Below are 27,320 nucleotides of genomic sequence, written 5' to 3'. Positions count from 1 at the left end.
TTCACTAACAGGAATTCACACCAATGTTATAACATGATAATTGTAACTTGTTTTTAAATATTTGTGTTGGAGTCATTTACACAAATTGCATTTCAAAGGGTCTGCAATCTAAAAACAAAAATATTTTATACAGAATAGTTCTGATTTTGGTCATTAGTATCTTGACTGTCAACATTCATCACTCCTATTGAAATAAGTCTGAAACTTAACTAAAACTATTCTAACAAGTAATGGATCCTACATATAAAGTTATATATTCCTTCTGCTCTATCAAAAAATTGATGTTGCCTTTTTTCCCAAAAATATACTTTATTCTTAAAAATCTGTAAAACAACATTACAAAACAGTTCAAAACAGCTCCAAGTTGACTTTCCATAAAGTGCAAAGGAAATCAGTTTTTTTTCAATACAGAAGTGAGTTGCCTCACAACCCTTCCACTCCATTTTACATGCAATGTACGTTTTACAGCAAACCTATATTTTGGTGCATACAGCCCGAGGGGTTTCCCATGGATTCCAGCCCCTCAGTTCACTATGGTCAGAGGACCTTACACAGTGGTCTTTCCCCATTGAGCCTTTGCAGCGGCTGCCCCAAGCTTCAGTGCGTCCCTCAGCACGTAGTCCTGGACCTTGGAATGTGCCAGTCTGCTCCTCCAGCAGCAGTTGATGTTAATCTCAGTGTGCGAACCTGGGAACAGTCCGTAGAGCACAGACTCCTGTGTTACCGGGCTGCTCAGGATGAACCTTGACAAAAACCACTGCATCTCTTTCCACACCTGCTTTGCCAAGGCACATTCCAGAAGGAGGTGGGCAACAGTCTCTTCCCCACCACAGCTACCTCAAGGGCAGCGTGCGGAGGCAGTGAGGTTCTGGGCGTGCAGGAAGAATACAGCCCGAGGATTGCAGCCTAGACACTTACCTTCTGGGAGCGGAGCAGACCAGCGGGGAGAACGCTGAGTGAGAGAAGTGAATAAATAGATCCCGAGGATCGCGGCCGAGACACTTATCTTCCAGGAGCGGAGAGGAATCCAGGCACGCCTGAGTTTTGAAAATAGAAGGAAAAAAAGTCAACAGTGACATCACAGGAAAGCTGAAAAGTGATTGGTTGGTGAGTAACTGCTGTTAGGGAATAACTCTAAATAGCTGGGTAAGTAACTAAAAGTAAAGAGAAAGGTCTACAGTTTTTTTTTAATATAGTAGGTAGTTTTTTTTAGGGAATCAAGGTCTCTAGTGTAAATAATCTAATTTTTGGGTAATTTAAGGGAGTAAATTAAGGGTAAATCATGGCAGGGCAGCTCGGCAGCGTGGAGTGCTCCTCCTGTACAATGTGGGAAGATAGGGACACTTCCAGTGTCCAGGGACAACACGTGTGCAGGAAATGTCTTCAGCTGCAGCTACTCGAAATCCACATTTCGAATCTGGAGTGGTGGCTGGAGACACTGCGGAGCATCCACGAGGCTGAGATCATCGTGGATAGCACGTACAAGGAGGTGGTCACACCATAAAGACTGCTCAGGCAGAAAGGGAATGGGTGACCGCTAGGCAGAGCATAAGAACTAGGCAGGTAGTGCAGGAGTCCTCTGGGTCCATCTCCCTATCTAACAGATTTCCCGCTTTGGATACTGTTGGGGGAGATAGCTTCTCAGGGGAACGCAGCAAGAGCCAAGTCAGTGGCACCATGGGTGGCTCAGCTGCACGGGAGGGGAGGAAAAAGAGTGGGAGAGCTATAGTGATAGGGGATTCTATCATAAGGGGTACTGATAGGCGTTTCTGTGGCCGCAAACATGACTCCAGGATGTTGCCTCCCTGGTGCTCAAGTCAAGGATGTCATGGAGTGGCTGCAGAACATTCTGAAGTGGGTGGGTGAACAGTAAGAGGTGTGGTACACATTGGTACCAACGATATAAGTAGAAAGAGGGATGAGGTCCTGCAACAAGAATTTAGGGAACTAGGTAGCAGATTAAAAAGCAGGACCTCAAAGGTTGTAATCTCTGGATTACTCCCGGTGTCACGTGCTAGTGAGTATAGGAAGAGGATGATAGAGCAGATGAATACGTGGCTGAAGACATGGTGCAGGAGGGAGGGCTTTAGATTCCTGAATCATTGGGTCTGTTTCTGGCGAAGGTGGAACAGGACCAACATCCTTGTTGGGAGATTTGCTAGTGCTGTTGGGGGTGGGGTTTGGTTTAAACTAATTTGGCTGGGGATGGGATACAGTCTGAAGGTACAGTAGGGGGTGATGCACAGTCAAATGTAGAGGAGAAACTAAGTCAGTCTGGAAGGCAGAGCAAATATAGACCTTTTAAGGCACAACGAAATAATGCAAGGGTGGATTGCATCTATTTTAACGCAAGGAATCTTACTAGTAAGGCAGATGAAATGAGGATGTTGATTAACACATGGGAATATGATATTATTGCTATCACAGAGATATGGTTGAGGGGAGGGCAGGACTGGCAGCTCAATATTCCAGGGTATAGAATCTTCACGCATGACAGGGGAGGGTGTAAAAGAGGAGGTGACATTGCACAGTTGATCAAGAAGTCAATTACTGCAGTAAGGAGGGATGATATCTTGGAAGATTCCTCAAATGAGGCCATATGGGTAGAACTTAAAAACAAAAAGGGGGCAATCACTTGGCTGGGAGTGTACTCCAGGCCTCCAAACAGTCAGGGAGAGATAGAGGAGCAGATATGTAGGCAAATCCCAGAGAGGTGTAAAAATAATAGACTAATAATAGTAGGGGATTTCAACTTCCCCAATATTAACTGGGATAGTCTTAGTGCAAAAGGCTTAAAGGAGGCAGAATTCTTAAAAATGCATACAGGAGAGCTCTTTGAGCCAGCATGTAGAAAGTCCTACAAGAGAAGGGATGGTACTGGACCTAATCCTAGGGAGTGAAGCCGGACAAATGGTAGAAGTGTCAGTGGGGGAGCATTTTGGGGATAGTGACCATAACTCTGTAAGATTTAAGGTCGTTATGGAAAAGGACAAAGAGGGACCGGAAATAAAAGTGCTGAATTGGGGGAAGGCCGATTACAATATGAAAAAACAGGATCTGGGCAAAGTGGACTGGGAGCAGTTACTTGTAGGAAAGTCTACATCGGACCAGTGGGAGTCATTCAAAAGGGAAATAGTGAGAGTTCAGGGCCAACATGTTCCCATAAAGATGAAGGGTAGGACCAACAAGTTCAGGGAACCCTGGATGTCAAGGGATATAGAAGATTGGATAAGGCAGAAAAAGGATGCTTTTGGCAGATTCAGAGCACTGAAAACAGCAGAGGCCCTAGAGGAGTATAGAAAGTGTAGGGGGGTACTTAAAAAAGTAATTAGGAGAGCAAAAAGGGGACATGAAAAACACTGGCGGGCAAGATAAAGGAAAATCCCAAGGCGTTTTATAAGTATATTAAAGGCGAGGATAACTAGGGGAAGAGTAGGGCCCATTAGGGATCAAAGTGGCAATCTGTGTGTGGAGCCAGAGGACATAGGTGAGGTTTTAAATGTTTACTTTTCATCTGTGTTCACTATGGAGAAGGAGGATCAGGAAGGGGGAATTGTGATATACTTGAACACATTAACATTGAAAGGGACGTTTTAGTGGGCTTAAAAGTGGATAATTTCCCAGGCCCAGATGAGATGTATCCCAGGCTGTTATGTGAGGCAAGGGAGGAGATAGCAGGGGCTCTGACACAAATTTTCAGATCCTCTCTGGCCACAGGAGAGGTACCAGAGGACTGGAGGACAACAAATTATTCAAGAAGGGTAGCAGGGATAAACCAGGTAATTACAGGCTGGTGAGTCTAACAGCAGTGGAAGGGAAACTATTGGAAAAAATTCTGAAGGACAGGATTAATCTCCACTTGGAGAGGCAGGAATTAATCAAGGAAAGTCAGAATGGCTTTGTCAGGGGGAGATCCTGTCTAACAAACTTGATTGAAATTTTCGAGGAGGTGACTAGATGTGAAGATGAGGGTAAAGCAGTTGATGTAGTCTACATGGACTTCAGTAAGGCTTTTGATAGGGTACCACATGGGAGATTGGGTAGCAAGGTCACAGCCCATGGGATCCACAGCAATTTGGCAAATTGGATCCAAAACTGGCTTGGCGGCAGGAGGCAGAGGGTGATGGTCGAGGGTTGTTTTTGCGAGTGGAAGCCTGTGACCAGTGGTGTACCGCAGGGATCGGTGCTGGGACCCTTGCTGTTTGTAGTGTACATTCATGATTTAGACTGATAATATAGGAGGTATTAGCAGTAAGTTCGCAGATGACACTAAAATTGGTGGTGTCGTAAATAGTGAGGAAGAAAGCCTTAGATTACCGGATGATATAGATGGGCTGGTATGATGGGCGGAGCTGTGGCAAATGGAATTTAATTCTGAGAAGTGTGAGGTGATGCATTTTGGGAGGACTAACAAGGCAAGGGAAAATACAATGGATGGTAGGGCCCTAGGAAGTGCAGAGGGTCAGAGGGACCTTGGTGTACTTGTCCATAGATCACTGAAGGCAGCAGCATAGGTAAATAAGGTGGTTAGGAAGGCATATGGAATACTTGCTTTTATTAGCCAAGGCATAGAATATAAGAGCAGGGAGGTCATGATGGAGCTGTATAAAATGCTAGTTCGGACACAGCTGGAGTACTGTGTACAGTTCTGGTCGCCACACTATAGGAAGGATGTGATTGCACTGGAGAGGGTGTAAAGGAGATTCACCAGGATGTTGCCTGGGCTGAAGCATTTCAGCTATGAGGAGAGACTGAAAAGGCTAGGGTAGCAGGGCAGGTTGAGAGAGGGTTGTTTTCCTTAGAGCAGAGAAGGCTCAGGGGGAACTTGATTGAGGTATACAAAATTATGAGAGGCATTGATAGGATAGATAGGAAGAAACTTTTTCCCTTAGCAGAGTGGTCATTAACCAGGGGGCATAGAGTTAAGGTCAGGGGCAAGAGGTTTAGAGGGGATTTGAGGAAAAATGTTTTCACCCAGAGGGTGGTTGGAATTTGGAACACACTGCCTGAACGGGTGGTAGAGGCAGAAATTCTCACAACATTTAAGAAGTATTTAGATGTGCAATTGAAATGCCATGGTATACAAGGCTATGGGCCAAGTGCTAGAAAATGGGATTAGAATAGATAAGTGCTTAATGGCTGGCACAGACACGATGGGCCGAAGGGCCTGTTTCTGTGCTGCGGGGGAACCTTGAACTAGGGGATGTAGTTCCAAAATAAGGGGGCATACATTTAGAACTGAGATGCGAAGGAATTTCTTCTCTCAGAGGGTGGTGAATCTCTGGAATTCTCTATCTGAGAGAGTTGTGGAGGTTAGGTCACTAAATGTATTTAAGGAGGAGGTAGATAAATTTTTGAAATCTCGGGGAGTCAAGGGTTATGCGGAGCAGGCCGAAAGAGGAGTAGAGGCCTGGGACAGATCAGCCGTGATCTTATTGAATGGTGGGGCAGGCTTGAGGGGCTGAATGGCCTACTCCTGCTCCTACTTCTTGTGTTCTTGTATAACTCTATGACTCTATGACAAGGATCTGACTGGGAGGGCCCTTCTCACCACCATCCAAGCTTTGTCATGGTGCTTGTTTGAAAGTTCTGGTGATGAGGCATTCTGCCAAATGACTTTGGCAGTCTGCACAGGGAACGATCCACCATCTCCTTTTCCCACAGGGCCTTGAGGGCATTCCATGCAGACCACTGCCTGATGGATTGGTGGTCGAAGGTGTTTCTCGATGACCAACTTTTTCACGAAGGATAGGTGGTACAGCATGGTCCAACTGGATGGAGCGTTCCGCAGCAATGTGACCAGACCCAACCCTCATAACACCGGGACAGATAGAACCTCAGAATGTAGTGACATTTGGTCTTTGCGTACTGGAGCTCTACGCAACGTTCTCTGCGGTTAGCAGTGTAGCATTGAGCTTCCATGTCCCCCTGCTAACCCTCTGGTCATCCTGTAAGTGACAGTCAGCCAGTAAGAGGCAATGGTTGGAGAAGAACACCGGCTTGACGTCGGTGGATCTGACCGTGACAGCGCGGGACACAAACAGGAAGTCAATCCTTCGCAACACTGGGGACAGATAGAACCTCAGCATGTAGTGACACTTGGAGTTTGCATACTGGGGCTCTATGCACAGTTTGATGCAGCCACACACGAAGGTGGTCATCAGGATGAGGGCGGCATTGGGTACATTTTTGCCGCCCTTATCAAGAGGTTTGAACATCGTGTCCCTCCGGACCCGGTCCATTTTGGATCCCCATATGAAGCGGATAATGGCTCGGGTGAGCGCCACGGCGCAGGAGTGGGGTATGGGCCACGTACAGCAACAACGTAAGCACCTCGCACCTGATGACTAGGTTCTTACCCACATTGGAGAGAGATCGCTGCTCCCACATGCTCAGTTTATGGTGTATCCTGGCTACTCGCTCCTTCCAGGTTTTGGTGCACGCCCCGGCCCTTCTGAACCATATCCCCAACACCTTCAGGTAGTCTGACCTGACGGTGATGGGGACAAAGGATCGGTCAGCCCAGTTCCCAAATAATATGGCCTCGCACTTGCCGTGTTTAATTTTGGTTCCCGACACCAGTTCGAACTGGTTGCAGATGCTTATCAGTCTGCGAACAGACAGTGTATCCGAGCAGAAAACGGTGACGTCATCCATGTACAGGGAGGTTTTAACCTGAGTGCCTACACTGCCTGGGATTGTCACCCCTCTTATGCTCGCATCCTTCCTAATAGACTCAGCAAAGGGTTCAATACAGCAAACAAACAAGACAGGGAGAGAGGACAGCCCTGTCTGACTCCAGATTGGATCGGGAAACTTTCTGATTCCCACCCATTGATTGAGACTGCGCTACTGATGTTTGTGTAGAGCAGTTTGATCCAATTGCAGATTCCCTCCCCAAACCCCATTTTGGAAAGCACGTCCATCATGTAGGTATGCGATATCCTATCAAAAGCCTTTTCCTGGTCCAGGCTGATGAGGCAGGTGTCCACCCTCCTGTCCCGTACATAGGCAATTGTATCCCTGAGTAGCGCGAGACTATCAGAGATCTTCCTACCGGGTACAGTGCAGGTCTGGTCAGGGTGAATCACCAACTCCAGAGCAGACTTGACCTGACTGGCGATGACTTTGGACAGAATCTTGTAGTCTACATTCGTCTACAAGCAGTGAGATGGGCCACCAATTTCTGATTTCCACCCTCTCCCCTTTCTGCTTGTAGATGAGGGTGATGATGCCTTGCCTCATGAATTCTGACATGCTGCCGGCCAGAAGCATACTCTCATACACTTCTAGCAGGTCCGAGCCATCTTTTTCCTTCAGGCTGCTGATCACAGAACTCTCTCTGTGTACCTTTTGGAAGAAGAAATGCGAGCACATCTCATCCTGCTCAACGGAGCGGACTCTGGACTGGAAGATGATCTTTGAGGCCTCCATGGCAAAGAGCGAGGCCTGCTGGCTCTTCACCTCATGGAAGTCCTCCTTGACCTTGACCCCCATCGACTGTAGCCGGAGCAGTTTTGCATTCTTTTCTGGAGTCGGGACATTTCTCTCTGTCTCTCTCTCTTGCCCTCTGAACATCTTTGAGGATGAAAGACCTCTTGATGTTCACCTTGCTCACTCCCCACCAGTGCACCAGAGGCTCATAGAGGGGTTTCACAATTCTCCAATCTTTGCAATCCCTTTTGAGTTCCTCAATGTTCTCTGGGGTTAGCAGTGTAACATTCAGCTTCCATGTCCCCCTACCAACCCGCTGGTCGTCCTGTTAGTGACAGTCGGCCAGTAAGAGGCAGTGATCAGCGAAGAACACCAGCTTGACGTCGGTGGATCTGACCGTGAAAGTATGGGACACAAACAGGAAGGCAATCCTGGAACGGCAGACCCGTCCGGTCTTGACCAGGTGTATCTACGCTGCGCTCCGTCTGCAGGCTTGCTGAAGATGTCGTGCAGTTTGGCATCTTTTACTGTTTCCATTAGGAATCTGGACGTAGCGTCCAGTTTTCTGTCGTCACTGCTGGATCGTCCAGCTGCATTAATGATGCAGTTGACGCCACCACCAAGAATGACCGGCCTGGATGTCGCCAGCAGCAGTGGGAGTTGCTGGAGGATTGTCAGCCGCTCGCTGCATTGAACCGGGACGTACACGTTGATTAACCAGAGCGGAGCATTGTTCTACATTACATCAGCTATGAGGAGACGACTGCCCACCACCTCCTTAACTTTGGTGATGGTGAAGTTGCCTCCCCGCAGCAGAATACCCAGGCTGGAGGAACGGGAATCATTTCCCCCTGACCATATTGATGTCCTGTGGGACCACCATCGCGACCTTTGCCTGTTGGTGCTGAGGTGCGGAATTCCACACTCCTGCAGAAACCGAGTGTTGGCTTTGACCTGGGCGAGGTAGTCCAAGGTTGAACCACATCGCGTAGTGGATTTAATGCTACGCAAGTTAATCGAAGCAATCTTTATACCCATTTTAAAATTGGATGTTGCTTACCACACCAGGTGTCCTTGCTAGTCCCAGTCCTTGGGAATGTTCCTGCATACCCAGAGTGTACACAAACTGTTTCACATTCGTTGGGCTCAGAAACCCCTCCTGGTTACTCATGGGGGGGGTTTGTTTTGCTGGGGTGACATTGGTGAGGGGTCTTGTAGGCAGCAAGGCTTGGGCTGTCCTCTGCTGGTGGTGTCTTTCCCCTCTATTCTTCCTCGAAGACATCACTGCTCCCGGTTACCCAGAGCTGGAGTGCGCCAGACGCTTCGCTACTGTCGGTCTCCCTGAGCTGGGGTGCGCGGGGTTCGGCGTTTTGGGATTGGGCGCACTGGACCCGTCACAGCTTCCAGTGCCCCAGAGCTGGGGGGCTTGTTCTTCCAGCTCCTTTGAGTTCTGCTGCTTCTTTTGCAGGTCGTACTGGCCCTTCCTCGTCCAGTGAGGAGGAGCTACCATAGTCTGTCTCAGACGGTAGCCTCCTCTTGCCAATGGTTTGGGTGGTGACCTGTTCCTTTTTTGGAGGCTTCTTCTTTATGGTTTTCATTTTTACCACTTGCCACTGACCAGTTTGTCCATCTGCTACCTCTTTCTCCATTGATTCTGTCTGTAGAGGAGGAGTTTCCGGACACGGGGTAGGTGTTGGGTCACTGGTTGCAGCTGCCTCCCCTTTCTTCTCCTTCTCAGATGGACTTTCCTCGCTGCGGGGAGGATTGCTTGTCTCCTTCCCCGGAACCAGACGCGTTCACCATTCCTTCTCTTGGCCTTTCCTTGGACCTTGCCGCCTGTGCGTAACTGAGGTAGCGTTTGGGGCAGCTTTTGTAGAGGTGGCCTGCCTCACCGCACAGGTTGCAGCACTTACTCTGTTTACAGTCCTTGGTCTGATGGCCTTTCTTCTTGCAGTTCTTGCAGACGACTGTGCTGTAGTTGGCCGCCACATGACCAGATTTGTCACAGATCCAACAAATTCAGGGCTGCCTGCGTAGACCAAGTGGCATCTACCTTCAAGGTCACCGTGACCTGCCACGTACTGGTCCAAATCCCAAACATGTCCTTGTCATCAGTACTGCTCCCGGCCACCTCGACAAACCTGGCAAGGAAGCTGGTTACATCCACAACAGGATCATGGGAGTTGTCACCACCCGTTTGCGTTGCGCTGGCAGCATGAAGAGTGGCTCCACTGTGAGGATCGACAGCGGCGCCTGGTTTCCCTCTCCTAGAACACCTTCAGGAACTTGATGCAGTTCACCACATTCTTGAACGTCACATTGAAATATCCACTGCTGGGGATGTCCTGCAGGCAGAAGATGTTTGTATCTTGGAATCCACAGCAATCAATAAAGATTTTCTTAATGAAAAAGGTACGGTCAACAGGTGCACCTCCTTCATTATCCTTCACCACCACCCGAACGGTGTTATGCAATCACTGGCCTGAAGCTCTAGAATTGGTTACAGCCATTTTGCTCAAAACTTACCTGGAACAGGATCAAACGCCACTGATCATGGTCTCACCCCTGCCAGGTATGTTGCACTCCGACTACATTTTCTAATTTTGTTCTTGGGATTTGGATGGCACTGTCAACTCCACATTTATTGTCCATTAGTAGTTGCCCTGAGAAGGTGTTGTTGATCTTTCTGCTTGAATTGCTGCAGTCCTTAGGGTGGTGGTCCCCCTAAGTGGTGGTTATGGTGGTTGGTAGGAATCTATAGATTGTTCTATTGATATTGCAATAAGTCTGCTTCTGTTGAAAGCTGAGGCAGACTTCAATCACCATTACTCAGTAGGTAAACCAACTGCTTACACCCAATGTGCAGGCTGACACAGTGAATTGGGAATGAGTTATCACTTTCAGGAGGTTAGGAGAAAGTAAGAAGAATTGAAAGAGGACCAACAATATGAGAAGTAAGATCAGTTCAGAAATATTATTAAGGCACAAATGTAGAGCTTTGAATGTTCAATAGTAATGTTTATTACACCAAACTCTTGGAGAAATTTTAAAAAATAATTTAAGTAGGTGAGTAAAGTTGCCCAGATACATCTATTGGTAACTAATAGTGCAAGTGCTGCCTCACATATTGGCAGTCAGAGGATCCACCCTTGCAATTCATTAGCAAGTTCATGGCGGGAGATTACATCTATACATCTATTTAGGAGAAAACAGAATGAAGTTTCAAGTGTATAACAGAGTCAAAGAAACTATGGCTGCCCGACTTAGAATCCTAGACTTTGATCCTTTGAAATAAATCTCTTCCTTTCCATGTTCACAATTCTTGCCCATTCCATCTGTGGGGAGGAGCAGAGAAGGGCTGTCATAGTCAGATTATTAAAAATGGTAGTTGCCGTTTATCATGATCATGTATATAATTATCATGTATGTAAGTACAGCATGCAAATGTAATATATAAAACACATAGGCCATAAAATATATTGGATATGCACAGCTATAATCCAGCTAATATTGTGATTGATTTAATAAAGTTAAAGAGATATGGAATACAATCAGTCTTCGCTTACTAAAAATTAAATGTTTCCTTTGCCACTGATTGATCCTGATGATGCAGCAGCAACTAGAGAGAAAGAAACTGAATATCTCATTTACCAACTATTTTCAACTCCACAAAAGGATTGGTATTTAGTTCAGAACATAAATCGTTTATTAGTTTTTCATTTCCATGACCTCTGTTCATTTCTGCCCTGTACTCATGAAATGAAAATATCTTCATTCAGCAAGGTGACTGTAGAGGCCCTATGTGAAAAAACTTTGGGCCCTGTTCGTACTGGGCAAGAGACCAAATCACAAGATTGCCTATAAAATGGGGTTTTGGCCACCCACTTTATGTATCCACATATTTTCATCAGAAATATTGGCATATTTTTCTTTGGATGCATTCCCTAATAACATTCCAAAATAGCACACCAGCTTTTTATATTGGGGAACATGCACTAAAACTGTTTGTGTCTTTAATTGCTGGCAAGCACATCTGAGAGAATCCATATCCAAGTAATGGATTCTTTTGATGTGGTAATATGATAACGTTCAAAGTTCAATTGTATGATCACATGAAATTCAATAATATCTCTACAGAGAATTGCCTGTCAGAAAGGGAGACATTGTCTTCATCCACAGACAGAGGGATCACAACTGGTATGAAGGCGAATGCAATGGAAACAGAGGCTTAATCCCAATTTGCTATGTTGAGGTTGGAGAAAATTTAATCCATTCATTTCATTTTAAAAATAAAGCTCAGATGCAGGCCTTAATCTGCATTAAATTATTCCTAATTGCAACTTTTTTGTCAGCATGTTTCTGAGCTACAGACAAACAGACAAGAAGCACTTGATGAAGTTGCAATCGCTAAATTCAGATTTGCTGCCTTGACTAATATAGAGTTACCACTGGAAAAGGTAAATGACTCATGCTGATCTAGCCTTAAATTAAAGGTCTTGATGATTTTATAGGGTTTTATGGAACAAAACCTGGTATATACAAAGGCATTATAAAACTTGGAAGGGAAAGTCAAAGAAAACCACTCGTACCTACAATGGCATTATGATCACTGAATCCCCCACTATCAACATCCTGGGAGTTACCATTGACCAGAAATTGAATTGGAGTAGCCATATAAATACCGTGGCTACAAGAGCAGGTCAGAGGCTAGGAATCCTGTAACGAGTAACTGACCTCCTGGCTCCCCAAAGTCTGTCCACCATCTACAAGGCACAAGTCAGAAGTGTGATGGAACACTCTCCACTTGCCTGGATGGGTGCAGTTTCAACAACACTCAAGAAGCTTGACACAATCCAGGACAAAGCAGCCCGCTTGATTGGCACCCAATCCACAAACATTCACTCCCTCCACCACAGACACACAGTTGCAGCAGTGTGTACCATCTACAAGATGCACTGCAGTAACACACCAAGGCTCCTTAGACAGCACCTTCCAAACCCACGACCTCTACCAACTAGAAGGACAAGGGCAGCAGATGTATGGAAACACCACCACCTGCAAGTTCCCCTCCAAGTCACACACTATCCTGACTAGGAACTATATCGCCATTCCTTCACTGTTGCTGGCTCAAAATCCTGGAATTCCCTTCCCAGCAGCACTGTGGGTGTACCTACCTCACATAAACTGCAGCAGTTCAAGAAGGCAGCTCACCACCACCTTCTCAAGGGCAATTAGGGGTGAGCAGTAAATGCTGGCTTTTCAGCGATGCCCATATCCCATGAACGAATAAAAAGTATAGTGGTTATGTTCGTGACTAGTAATATATAAAATGTGATTTCAAATCACACCATGGGACTTTGAGTATCTGAATTAAATTTTAAAAATCTGGAATCAGTGTAAATTGACCATGAAGTTGTTGGATTGCCATAAAAACTCAACTAGTCCTCTAATGTCCTATTAGAGAAGGAAACCTGCCATCTTTATCCAGTCTGGTGTATATGTTACCTTTTTTCTCTTTAATTTATCATTGTTTCCCATGTAACTTTCCACATTTGAGAGCTACTTCATAATGCTACCAGATATCAATTATTTAACAGCTATGTTTTGTGATATTCTAGTCATGTAAACCTATGCAGCTAGAAGTGCACGTCCCTAGACAGTTAGGCATTGGTTTTGGCTATTTAGGTACTTTTGTGATTGTATGAAAGGAAGTGGAGAAATTTTCAGATTTAATCTAAAAAAAAAGTTCAAAGTCTGGGCTTCAGTCCTTTCACCATTAGCATTCTATCTTTATATTTTTTCTAGGAAGTGTAATTTAGCCATGTCCATTCAAGGATTTTCCTTTGGAATATCAGCTTTTGTAGTTTTGTCAGCTGGTCCGACCTGCTTCAAACTCAGCTGCAGAGGTTGCCAGGGAACTTTACAGCATCTGCTGCTATCTACACACTGCAGGATACTTGTTTCAAGCTGCAGATGTCCTGACAGGATTCGACGGAAGTTCCTCATAAATTCTTTTTAGCTGTAAATGCAGTATTGATGACAGAATCACACTATTAATAATTCTACCCCCAACAATGCCAAATGGAAACCTGATGATGGGCATTGGGGGGAGGGGGGCGGGTTGGTGGGGTGGTGATTGGGGGAGGGGGTAATTTTCTACTTGTGCCAAAAGCAGATGCGAAGTCAGTGGAGCTGCCACTCAGTCCATCCATTCGTGCTGGTGTGAAGCCTGAGCTATTTTGAGGCCTGGACTACACTAGCATGTTCCTGGCGATCTGCAGGTGCCAAAGCAGCACCCCGCTCCAGTTTTGGGAACCAGCTAGCTGGTCTAGGTGCGAAGTCAGGGAGAATGTGATTCCTTGAAATTTTGAAATGTTGAAGGGCCCGCAGTAGATTTTTGCGAAGCTGACTCCCACTCCTCCTGCATACACCAAAAAAGGTTTCCTGGGGCATTTTTTGAGTGGCTTCCAACGGTCCCTTTAAGGACCAATAATTATGTTACTCAGTGCCTGGTACAACTCTGTAGCGTGTGCAATAGGGGTCCTACTTTTAGGATGGGATTTTCATGTTTAAGCAGCTTACCTGTTGTTTCAGGTGGGTGAAAATTGCATCAGGTGGGCCTTGGGCATCAATGGGGGAGTCATGGTTCCCACCTTGATTTTTGTCAGGGGAGAAACAGGCAGCCAGCAGTTGAAAATTATGCCCATGGAACGCATGGCAACAACATTCTACTTAAGCATGGACTGTACAGAAAATATGTGGATAAGCCTACTGGTTCCACTAGCCTGTTCTCCATTCCTAGCTACAGTCTGCATTCAGTTACATTATTGTTTAATCACGACTACGAACCTGAAGAAAATTAGTTCTTTGAAGAAATTGATATTTTCTTATGTTTGAACCACAGTCCTGAGCAAGGCACAGCAGAAGGTCATCTCACAAAGTCATCGCAATTGGGGGCGAGGTATCGTTGATCAAATGTGAAAGGATGGGGGATTATGCATCCATGTGATAAAATTGAAGTTAGATTTATGTTAAATACATTGGCTGTAACTACCATGAATCAAGCTGTCTATATCTGTTATAGAGGTCCATGTATTGTACTGTAGCTTTAAATAATGATGATTTATTTCAGAATCAGACAGTAGTTCTGCTCCGGAGAATAGATGAGAACTGGTATGAAGGAAAGTACCCTGGGACAAATCGGAAAGGGATATTTCCTGTCACATATGTTGAAGTCATTGGAAAACCATCAGATGAGTCTGTCTTTTGCCGAGATCTTTCAACATCTGGGAGTGATTTGAAAATAAAAATGGCTTCCCAGAGGCCTTTTCAGCAGGTAAGATGGCACAGGGGATGATTTTACTTGATGTCTGGGATATTAATTGAAAAAAAGATAGAGTGAAAGCTATAGTAATTCTGACAAGAGGCACTTTATTACCTTCCAGTGCTTTTGTATATAAGCACCACACAGGAACAAAGATTAACAATTCAGACAAGGCTGAGGCAGCAGACGAATTAGGAGCAGGAGTAGGCCACTCGACCCCTCGAGCCTGCTCCGCCATTCAATAAGTTCATGGATGAACTGATTACTGCACACTTTCACCTACCCCCGTTAACCTTCCACCCGCCCCCCCCCCCCCCTTGTTTATCAAGCATAAGTATTGTTCACTGACAGACAGCACTATGGAGGGTGGGGGATTGGGAGAAGAAGATTCTACCCCCAGCCCACTCCCACATCCCCTGGACCAATCAACTTAAGATCTGAGTCTTAGACTTTCAAATGAAGAGCATGGTGTTGCCTTGTAGGGTGGGGAAATGAATTAGATGAGAGTATCATTTCTAAATTACTATTGTACACTGCCTGCCTGCCAGCTACCCAAAATAACTATTCATAAAAATCTGGCAGAAGGCCATCCTGGCCACCCAGTCTCTCAATGGAAGAAGCAAGTGAGACTTTGGAACATCAAGGAAAATAATCAGTGGAGAGGAGAAACCCGTCCCTTCAAACAACAATTGAGAAGACGGAGACTAAAATGTCAATAACAAACTTTTAGTGCTAAGACACTTACTATGATGTGCATAAGTATCATGTACTTATGTATGTATGCCAATAATCTGAGGTTATGTAGCTATATTTTTATGTCAATCTCGAGTTTTAGTTTGTAATCAAGAGCTTGATTAACTAGATGGGGCAGGAACGTAACATTCCACAGTGTTAATTCAGCATTTTTGTTACACTGTGCATTTGTACTGTTGTACTTTTCCACATAACACTGTAGAGTTTATTTGAAAGACATAATAAGGCACTGTATACATGCAAGTTCTCTCTTTCAAAATGTGATAATTTGAAAGAATGTTCTGGTGATCAGCCTGTAAAAACATGATTCAGCCTCTAATTTCTGTTCATTGCTTTTGATATTCTTATTTTTGATGCTATTAGCCCAAAGTCTTTTTTTGGACTGCCATTAACCATTCCAATAAAATATGTCACTATGCCAAAGATTCCCTTCAGTATATCTATATTGTTCAATAAGTTGAGTTTGACAGCAGGTGTCAAAGTGCTGCTGCTTTGCATTGTATTTTAACTGTGGGCTCACAACATCATCAAAATGTGAATATAAGGACAAGCCCTTTTCATTATTCAGTAGAGAGTTATGCTTTCAACAATATGTTTTGATATCTGGCAATGCTTCCACAATAGAAAAGGTAAATAAATAATTCAGGTGTTTACCATTACTACCCAGAATCTAGTCCCACAATAATGTGAGTTGGGATCAAAACAATGATAGCTTTTGTTGTATGAACTGGATACTGTAATAACCCCGTGTCACCATCTGTACATCTCCAATGTTCCAAAAGGCACTTTGATGAACACTTCAGTGAGATAAGATCAATTGTAAATGATCTGGCTGATTTACTTTACTCGCAATAAGTGAAGCAATAAAGCAACATCTTATAGGAACTCTCACACTATTTCAATTTATTTTCATAACATTCCACATAATGTAAAAAATAAGAATGTTTTGGAAACCTGGCAGCTACCAGGTGGGAACCTGGCGGTCGCAGGAGGTGAATGTCTTTACAGCTACGTCCTGGATCCAGCATGACTGCCTTAAGAATCCCCCACGATCGGGCACCCCCAACCATCTTCCTCAACGAGGCCTCCGATTCCTCTCCCCTGCCCCAGGCCTCCAACCTCATCCGCAGGCCTCTGATTCCACCCCCCACCCCCCCCCCCCCCCCACAGGCATCCCCAGAGACCACCAAACTCTGCCCCTCCCCACACCTCCTCCGATCTCACCCTCCAGCTCTCCAATCCCCTCACCAAATCCCTCCCACCACCACCACCCCTGTGCCCCTGACCTCCCCTCCCCAGATTCTAGGGGCAGATCCCCCCAGATTGCACCCCTCCCACACCCCCGCAGTCCCCTTTCCCCCCCAAGATCGGCCCTCCTACCCCAGCGTGCAATATATTGCCTGCGGCCGACACCAACCGGTTCTGCATCTGACTAAATCCAAGCCTGTCATTCAGGCTGGCTTCCAGGCAGGGAAACGATTGATGACATAAAAACAAGAAATGCTGGAACCACTCAGCAGGTCTGGCAGCATCCGTGGAAAGAGAAGCAGAGTTAATGTTTCGGGTCAGTGACCCTTCTTCGGAATACGATTGATGACATCACGCACATGCTACCAAGTTAAAACTTCACAGAGTGCAAGGGCATCCTGACTTGCAGGTTCCCTGCAACTTTCTGACCTACCCACTCCTGGCAAGTCAGGTAAACAAAAATTCAGTCCTCTGAAACTAGTCAATCCTGAACTTAATGAGTGAGCTTTCTTGACTTAGGCTGGGTTTCCTTGTCAGTTCACAGAGCTTGTTCCTTTATTCCTTAACTCGATAGGAAGCCAAGGATTTTACCTCTAACCCTTTCTTAATGTGTCCAGGGATTGGCCAGTTGAACTACTAATCAAATCTGACAATCAATACAAAAGCAAAATACTATAGGCAAAATACTGTGAATGCTGCAAATCTGAAATAAAAATAAAAGACGCTGGAAATACTCAGCAGGTCAGGCAGCACCTGGAAAGAGAGAAACAGAGTTAATGGGCAGAATTTTCCGCTTTGGGTCGGGACGCCTATGTCACGGTCAAATGTGAATCCAGGCCTTGCACCAAGTCCAGAGCAATCATCAACATAAATTTTGCCTGAATTGGCCAACTAATGGCCAGAGGATGGGCTTGGCATCCAATTAAGTTCGGCCATTGTGGAGAGGGTGCCCCTCCACAGGGCAGCGTGGCCGCAGCCGTGACCCGGTAGGCTGGGTAGGGGGAGCCTCAAGTTCTTACTGGAACACTGGCGTAATGGTCATCCACCAGGAAGCCGTCTGCAGGCACCTGCCATGCTGCCAACGCGGCAGGGGGGGTCCACAGGCCGACTAGAAAATTCCAGTCAGCCCCGGATCATTGGCCTCTTAATCACCTTAATTAGCTACCTGCCACTTGCCCTGACATGACCTTCCCGAAAATGGCTCAAAGGCAGGATGATGCTGGCACCAGCACGTCAGCCGGCGGCACGAAGTTACGCACCCACCTGTCTCCGTTTCTGCCCCCATATTGGGGTGAAAATCCTGCCCAATGTTTCAGGTCAATGATCTTTTATCGGAACTGGAATAAATTAGAGATGATTTAAGCAAGCACAGAGGCAGGGAAATGGGGGAGGGGAGGAAAGAACAGAAGGGAAGGCAGGAGATATTAAATGGGAAAAGGAGATGACGATGGAAGACAAAAGGAGATGATAATGGGACAAGGAAGTCATCAAAAGCTGAGTCTGGAGGAGGTGTAAATGGGAATAGCAGAATCATCACCAACAGATGCTGTCTGGAAAAAATGGGGACAGAGGTTATGATCTGAAATTGTTGAAATCAATCTTGAATCTGAAAGGCTGAAAGTGCCTAAAGGACAATCAGAAGCATTTTTATAAATGCAGCATATCAGAAAATGGAAGGACATGGGCTCACACCTACTATTTCCCCACATAACAAAGTCTTAATTTGGTATGACTGTCAGAAGTGCAATGAAGGTTGTGGGTGGGAGGGCAGAGGCGCAGCATAGAAAGTCAAGCCAGGTAATTTTTAAGTACCTTCTAGCAAATGGTTACAGAGCAGCATAAGAGGTCCCCAAAACCTTTCTCTCTATGCACAACAATTTTAGGCAATAAAGGCTGGGAATTTCTTCAGAGCTGCTCCTGGCTTAACTTTACCGGAAACTCCTCGTACCGGCATAAACAGAGTTTCCGCTGCACTTTCAGCGGAGTGAAGTAGCACCAGGGAAGTGCCCAGCCAAAGAGAATGGCAACAACAGAAGAAGTGAACCAAAAACCATTAAAAGTTTTGCAACCTAAAGTGGATACCTGAATTCCTATCCCTAAACTAAACCTAGGAAATAGTCTGTAACAATCCCTGGTTAACTGAGGCTACAATAAGCTTTTCATCCTTCTGATGATTCTAGGCTTGAATTTATTCTGATCAGTAAAGCATAGGTCATGCATATTTCCCCATCCAGCATTGACAAGAGTCACAGTAACTAAATGAAAAATATAACAATCTCATTGTTGTAGCTTATCTTTGACACAATTATATGTAATTGATATAGCAATCATAAAGGTTCAGATTGGTGTTTGCTCTTATTTACACGTAGACAGGTCAACATTTGTGCTGGCAATACATCAAGTGGTCACATACCCAAGGACCTTCTGTATGTGAAGTAGCCGGTCCAGATGACTAGTGGAAGACAACACTAAGTATTGTATACCCTTACTAAGTATTCAGGCAGCACCTTGCAAATATTACCTTTATTTAGGAGCAATGTCTTGGGTGCCTTTGCTTTGCCAAGAAGGCTATCGCTGAGTTATGTCATCTGCTGCAGCCACAACTCAAGCCTTAAACTAGGGTATGAGCAGCACTGCCTTTAGCTCTCAAGGTCAAGGTAGCCCTCAATTTTTATGCCACAGACTCTTTTTAGGCTGTAACAGGTAACATCAATGACATCTCACAGTGCACTGTCCACCCATGTAACAGGATGACATCTCACAGTGCACTGTACACCCATGTAACAGGAAGGTCAGCAAGGCTGTCTATGCCACAAGGAACATCTATATCTCCTTCCTTATGGACAGAGCAAAGCAGGACGAAAGAGCACTAGGTTTTGCCCACATGACAGGGAGCAAGTTGCAATAGAATGCACACACTATGCCTTGCATGCTCCCTTTCACTGGCCTGGCATCTTCACCAATCAAAAGAGATTCCACTTCCTTAACACAGAGTATTTTGTGACCACAGGCAGTGCAGCATGCAGATCTGTGCGCGCTATCCTGCCAGCTGTCACATTGCCCCAGCCCTCGGAGCTGCCTTTATTCCAATCAGGCTGCCAAGTTACAAGCTGGCTATGGCGTCACAAGGGCGATCCCTTCTGGACATGGCTCATGATTCAGAAAATAGCACACATCTGTACAGCTGGCCTGCAACAAGAGTCATGCTTCCACAAAGAACATTATCACACAAACATACATTTTTAGTACTATGCATGTGAGAATGGAAATTAATTCCTGATTTCCACAGACTTTTCAATGAGTTTATACAAGGTTGATAGGAGTTGTGCATTACAAATATGATTTTATATCATATAAATTTTTACTGGCATTTTGGAGCATCTCTTCCTTCCTAACACTCCAATATTCTGTTTTTATATGCTATTGTTACATATTCTAATTCTTAGGGAGGGTTGTACCCTGTGTTATGTTTTACTGGGTACTCAGTTAATGCATTGAGCTTTTGTCTAAAAATCACACAGCACTGAACCATTCTCTACTCAAGTTCAAACAAAATAAAGCCAATGCGCGCTGTGCTGCAGCCCACGCATGATAAATACATAGTTATGCTAAGAAAAGCTATGCTTGGATAACGTTAGATTAATACAAACTGCAGATAAAAGTGAACCAGTATGTAAATCTTCATACCACACGAATAGTTAAATAGTTAATTCAGCAATTTAATCTAAGATCACAAACAGAAAAAAAACTTAAGAGCCAAAAACATATTTTCTACCCAGTTGTGATCATAACTCTGAAAGCTGATGCCAACTGTCAGTGAACCTGATTATATTTTGTGTGTTGAGGAATAAAAGAATTTAGCTGAGTTTATGAAATTAAGAAATCTTTATCTCTTTTCCAAACATGATGCCATCATAGCATCTGCCCTCTCTCATCCTCTGGTTACACTGTGCTGTGGTATGGTTCCACAGGTGCCAGCAACCCTGCTTTATTATTAATCAGCAGGTTTGACCTTGAGGGCATCGTGCCCCCCACCCCCCACCCCCACCACCAGCCTAAACTTGTCTTCATCGAGTAACTATCTTCAATTTTTAAAAATAGAACATTTTATTGTCACCAACAATTTAGCACAAAAATGCTGTGGTCTAGAAATTGGATTGCTTGTTTTACAGAGAGCATGAACATGCTTATTCAATGTTGTTCACCATATCACTTAGGGGTGGTCAGTAGTGCCCAGAGATTGCTCCAGAAACTGGCATTAGACTCATTGCATGTGCAAATCGGGGGCTCAAGGCCTATTTCAGGCCCCTGTGTCAAATTGGACTGTGAAAGGCCACGGTATGTGTCTTGCATACCCTAATTGGCAAACTCTGCCCATGACCTATTTTTCCAATTTGCAATATCAGTGGAGTGTAAACTTAATGTTGCCATGTTAGGTGAAGCTGTATTCAAATTTTAGCTTGCAGGTTTCACCTAATGAACTATTTGAATTCCAGCGAATGATGTCTGAACAACACCAGTAATTGTGTGAATGATTTCCATTATACATGTTATGAATTAAGTGACGGGTCAGTAGAATGTGCTTTCCCTTTGAATGAGAATGAAATTTCACAACTCTGCTGCAGATACAAATGGCAGCCCTTTACTATTTGTGGCCATAACTCAGTACAGCTTGGCAGACATGGAAACCTGAGCACGTCTTCCCCTGAGACTTGATGCAGGCACATAAAATAAAAGGTTTCAACGTGCAAGAAATGGTTATAGGCTTTGGTAAGTCAAATGCCAGTACGTTATGGGTAACTTGGCCTACACTGTTGCCATATAACTTCTTTCATTTTGACAGAGAATTTGAAGTATTTGTGAGACTCTTGCAATCCAACCATTCTGTCATTGAGATCTCACGGGATTATGACAACCCTGATACTCACTGGCTCCTATTTTAAACTTAAATAAGGGCAATTCTGAGGGCATGAAAGCAGAACTAGCAAATGTGAACTGGCAAAGTAGGTTAAGGGATAAGTCAATAGAGATGCAGTGCCAGAAATTTAAGGGAATATTTCAGAGTACACAGAATAGATACATTCCAACGAGAAAGAAAAATTCCAAGGAGAGGACTCATCATCCATGATTAACTAAAAAGTTTAAAGAGATTATCAAACTTAAAGAAAAAGCATATAATTGCACAAAGATGAGTGGCAGGTTAGAAGATTGGACAGAATATAAAAAACAGCAAAGAACGACTAAAAGATCAATAAGGAGGGAAAAATTAGAGTACAAGAGAAAGCTGGCTAGAAATATAAAAACAGATAGTAAGAGTTTCTATAGATACCTAAAAAAAGAAGAGTTAACAAAGTGAGTGTTGGTCCTATAGAAAGTGAGTCTGGGGAATTAATAAGGGAAAATAAGGAGATGACAATGAATTGAATGGGCATTTTGCATCAGTCTTCACCATAGAGGATACAAGTAACATTCCCAGAAATATCTGTAAATCAGGAAATGAAAGGGAGGGAGGAACTCAAGAAAATTACAGTCACAGGGAAGTGGTAATGAGCAAATTGTTGGAGCTGCGGGCTGACAAGTCCCTGGGTCCTGAAGGACTTCATCCTTCAGTCTTAAAAGAAGTGGCTAGTGAGATAGTTGATACCTTGGTTTTGATTTTCCAAAATTCCCTAGATTCGGGGAAAGTTCCATTAGATTGGAAAATAACCAATGTAACTCCTTTATTCAAAAGGGGAAGGAGACCGAAAGCAGGAAACTACAGGCGAGTTAGTTTAACATCTGTCATAGGGAAAATGTTAGAAGCTATTATTAAAGACCTTATAGCAGGACACTTTGAAAAATTCAAGGTAATCAGTAAGAGTCAACATGGTTTTGTGAAAAGGAAATCATCTTTAACCAATTTATTGGAGTTCTTTGAAAAAGTAACATATGCTGTGGATAAAGGGGAACCGGTGGATGTATTGTACTTAGATTTCCAGAAGACATTTGATAAGGGAAAATAAAAGCTGATTGTGTAGCGGGTAACATTTTGGCATGGATAGAAGATTGACTAGCTAACAGGAAACAGAGAGTAGGCACAAATGGGTCATTTTCTGGTTGGCAAGATGTAACGAGTGGTGTGCCACAGGAATCAGTGCTGGGGCCTCAACATTTTACTATTTATATAAATGACTTGGATGAAGGGACCGAAAGTACGTTACTAAATTTGCTGATGACACAAAGATAGGTAGGAAAGTAAGTTGTGAAGAGGACATAGGGAAGCTACAAAGGGATATAGATAGGTTAAGTGAGTGGGCAAAGACTGTCAAATGGAGTATAATGTGGGAAAATGTGATATTGTCAATTTTGGCAGGAAGAATTTTTTAAAAAGCATATTATCTAAATGGTGAGAGATTGCAGAGCTCTGAGATGCAGAGAGATCTGGGTGTCCTACTGCATGAATCGCAAAAGCTTAGTAGGCAGGTTCAGCAAGTCATTAGGGAAGCTAATTTATTGCGAGGGGAATTGAATACAAAAGTAGGAAGGTTATGCTTCAGTTATACAGGCATTGGTGAGATCACATCTGGAGTACTGTGTACAGTATTGGTCTCCTTATTTAAGGAAGGATGTAAATGCTTTGGAAGCAGTTCAGAGAAGGTTTACTAGACTAATACCTGAAATGGGCAGATTGTCTTATGAGGAAAGGTTGGACAGGCTAGGCTTGTACCTGCTAGAGTTTAGAAGAGTAAGAGACGACTTGATTGAAACATATAAGATTCTGAGGGGTCTTGACAGGGTGAATGCGGAAAGGATGTTTCCCCTTGTGGGAGAATCTAGAACTGGGGTCATTGTTGAAAAATAAGTGGTCGCCCATTTAAGACAGAGATGAGAAGAAATTTTTTCTCTCAGAGCGTCATGAGTCTTTGGAACTCTCTTCCTCAAAAGGCGGTGGAAGCAGAGTCTTTGAATATTTTTAAGGTAGAGGTAGATAGATTCTTAATAAGCAAGGGGGTGAATGGTAATTGGGGGTACAATCAGATCGGCCATGATCTTATTGAATGGCAGAGGGGCCGAGTGACCGACTCCTGCCCCTAATTTGTATGTTCATATGTTCGTATGGCACATACACTGATGTCTCGCTCAGTGATGCAAAGAACTTAAGAGTGCAGTTTTATTGAAATATATTTTTTCAAATTATGTTAAACCTCAGATATGATATTTTTCCTGAGATAGATTAAAGGCCTGCGACCCAACCTGAACCCGACGGGACCCGACGACATGTGTCGGGTCTGGGTCGGGCCGCTCTTCCGGGTCCGGCCTTCGGGCTTGGGTCGGGTTGGGTCGGGCCTGGTCCGAGTCGGGCCGGGTCCGGGTCCGGGTCCGGGTCCGGGTCAGGCTGGGTTCGGGTCGGACACACACAGCAAGGCAAGTGTTAAAAGTCAAAAACTTACCTGAGCTGCGAGTCCCGGGCATCAAGCAGGGAAACAGAGTCTGCGCAGTGAGGGAGTGAACGTCTCTATGGCATCATCGTGCTCATGCTGCAGCTTCCGGCAGATTGGAAGTCGGAAGGTAAGTAAAGGGAACATTGCTGTGGTCGGGTCGGGCTTGGGTCGGATCGGGTTCAGGTCAGGTCGGGCTCGGGGGGAAAATGGAGGGACTTGGGCCGGGTCGGGCTCGGGTCCCATGTGGTTCTGTCGGGTTTGGGTCAGGTTTTTCTTTTGTGACTTGAGCTGGCCTTTAAGAAAGATGTAGTTGCTAATCAAATTCAGTTCTCAACTGCCTTACACAGTCTTGTCCAAGGTATTAAAGGAACATTTGTTTTTTTCTACAGCTTCAGCAAAGGAGTGTGAAGTATGAGAACATTCGGTCTGGTGAAGAAACGTAAGTACTTAATTTCCTCAGAAAATCACACACAGTGCACCAAACACAGTCAGCGATCTGCATGAACACCTAATTAATTTTACCTTAGGAATGTTAGGAACAATGCTGCTTAACAAAGCATTTACTTGGTTTCATGCTTCAAATATTCATGTGTGGATTAAAGGGAAAACATTGATAATATATTAACCTTATATCATGCATAAACAGCTGGATATGATTAGAAAGCTTAACAGACTGACCAGGTCATTAGGGGCCTTTTCTGGGAGAAGTTAGAGCACATTTCTCTTGACCATGTATCAGTGCTTTCCTCCTTGGTTGGGAAGATAAGATCAACCAGCCTGCTGATATCTAGGCAGATGTTGGTGAAACACCAGTGTATGGAAAAGGACCTAACTTCTGAGTTATTTTCACTACTTCTACGAATTTTTTTTTAATTCATTCATGGGATGTGGGCATCGCTGGCTAGGCCAGCATTTATTGCCCATCCCTTTAGCCCTTGAGAAGGTGGTGATGAGCTGCCTTCTTGAACTGCTGCAGTCCATGTGGGGTAGGTACACCCACAGTGCTGTTAGGAAAGGAGTTCCAGGATTTTGACCCAGCGACAGTGAAGGAACAGCGATATAGTATCAAATCAGGATGGTGTGTGACTTGGAGGGGAACTTGCAGGTGGTGGTGTTCCCATGCATTTACTGCCCTTGTCCTTCTAGTTGGTAGAGGTCGTGGGTTTGTAAGGTGCTGTCTAAGGAACCTTGGTGAGTTGCTGCAGTGCATCTTGTAGATGGTACACACTGCTGCCACTGTGCATCGATGGTGGAGGGAGTGAATGTTTGTGGATGGGGTGCCAATCAAGTGGGCTGCTTTGTCCTGGATGGTGTCAAGCTTCTTGAGTATTGTTGGAGCTGCATCCATCCAAGCAAGTGGAGAGTATTCCATCACACTCCTGACTTGTGCCTTGTAGATGGTGGACAGGCTTTGGGAGTCAGGAGGTGGGTTATGTGCCACAGAATTCCCAGCCTCTGACCTGCTCTTGTAGCCATGGTATTGATATGGCTACTCCAGTTCAGTTTCTGGTCAATGGTAGCTCCTAGGATGTTGATAGGGGGGGGATTCAGCGATGGTAATGCCATTGAATGTCAAGGGGAGATGGTTAGATTCTCTCTTGTTGGAGATGGTCATTGCCTGGCACTTGTGTGGCGCGAACGTTATTTGCCACTTATCAGCCCAAGCCTGGATATTGTCCAGGTCTTGCCGCATTTCTACACAGACTGCTTCAGTATCTGAGGAGTCACGAATGGTGCTGAACATTATGCAATCATCAGCGAACATCCCCACTTCTGACCTTATGATTGAAGGAAGGTCATTGATGAAGCAGCTGAAGATGGTTGGGCCTAGGACACTACCCTGAGGAACTCCTGCAGTGATGTCTTGGAGCTCAGATGATTGACCTCCAACAACCACAACCATCTTCCTTTGTGTTAGGTATGACTCCAATCAGCGGAGAGTTTTCCCCGATTCCCATTGACTCCAGTTTTGCTAGGGCTCCTTGATGTCATTCTCGGTCAAATGCTGCCGTGATGTCAAGGCACCTGTCACCTGTCACTGTCACCTCACCTCTTGAGTTCAGCCGTTTTATCCATGTTTGAACCAAGGCTGTGATGAGGTTAGGGACTGAGTGGCCCTGGCGGACCCCAAACTGAGCATCACTGAGCAGGTTATTGCTAAGCAAGTGCAGCTTGATGATACCTTCCATCACTTTACTGATGATTGAGAGTAGACTGATGGACTGGTAATTGTCCGGGTTGGACTTGTCCTGCATTTTGTGTACAGGACATACCTGGGCAATTTTCTACATTGCCGGGTAGATGCCAGTGTTGTAGCTGTACTGGAACAGCTTGGCTAGGGGTGCGGCGAGTTCTGGAGCACAGGTCTACAGTACTATTGCCGGAATATTGTCAGGGCCCAAAGCCTTTGCAGTATCCAGTGCCTTCTGTCGTTTCTTGATATCACGTGGTCAGTTCAAAATGGTCAAACCTTGATTTGAAGGTTAAACTGGAATGTGAATGTTAGTCAAAATATTCAGGGATATGGGGAAATAATAGGGGAGTAGCACTAATGGGAATGCTCTTTCAAAGAGCCAATAAAGGCATGATGGGTTGAATAGTGACTTCTAAGATGTGTAGGATTCTATGAAAACTGGGATACAAACTCATCTCTCCTAGTTCTAAATCATTCAACTTAGTGCTGTTCCCAAGCTCTCAGGGATACTCAGTGCAGTGCTGATTTTTCACTTATTGTTTAATATTTTTTTGAAAAGTGAAGCTCACTATCTTGATTTTTAAAACAAATTACTTTACAAAGAATTATGATTAAGTTGAATCTCTTTATTTTGTTCCATCCGTTTTTGTTTATGAAAATTCATTTATGTTTGGAATCTTGTGAGTACTAGCTTGAAGGAGTTAGTGAAACTGTCAGGGTACTGAATTATCATTAATGGGCATATAATCATAAACACAGGAATGCGTCAGCACTGACTTGTGGTTGTTAATTCAGAGCTATTCCAAGTCTAGCCATGTTACTTTTCCAAGTCTGTACTCCCAAATGATATTATCAGCAGTATCTGACTCTCAAGTTGTTGTGAAGAAAGCATACTGTCACCATGAAGAAATGTTTGATAAACTTTAATTTATTTGGATAGGGAAAC

General features: G+C 44.6%; 1 protein-coding gene across 13 annotated transcripts in view; it reads left to right on the top strand.

Annotated features, from left to right (window-relative positions):
- LOC137375975 (uncharacterized) overlaps positions 1 to 27,320 on the top strand; it is a 169,098-nt gene that overhangs the window by 124,882 nt on the left and 16,896 nt on the right. For 11 of the 13 annotated variants that reach the window (XM_068043797.1, XM_068043800.1, XM_068043793.1 and 8 more), the window contains 4 exons: positions 11,572 to 11,686; positions 11,787 to 11,891; positions 14,567 to 14,770; positions 24,570 to 24,619. In XM_068043797.1, coding sequence (XP_067899898.1) covers positions 11,572 to 11,686; positions 11,787 to 11,891; positions 14,567 to 14,770; positions 24,570 to 24,619 — 474 coding nt within the window. Of the gene's footprint in view, positions 1 to 11,571; positions 11,687 to 11,786; positions 11,892 to 14,566; positions 14,771 to 15,340; positions 16,358 to 24,569; positions 24,620 to 27,320 lie in introns of those variants that run through there. The other 2 variants (XM_068043806.1, XM_068043805.1) reach the window with 2 other exon arrangements.

Source organism: Heterodontus francisci, chromosome 12 (assembly GCF_036365525.1).
Source record: "Heterodontus francisci isolate sHetFra1 chromosome 12, sHetFra1.hap1, whole genome shotgun sequence".
NCBI lineage: Eukaryota > Metazoa > Chordata > Chondrichthyes > Heterodontiformes > Heterodontidae > Heterodontus > Heterodontus francisci.
Note: the sequence above shows the minus strand (reverse complement) of the source record. Positions and strands in the feature narration are given on the sequence as shown.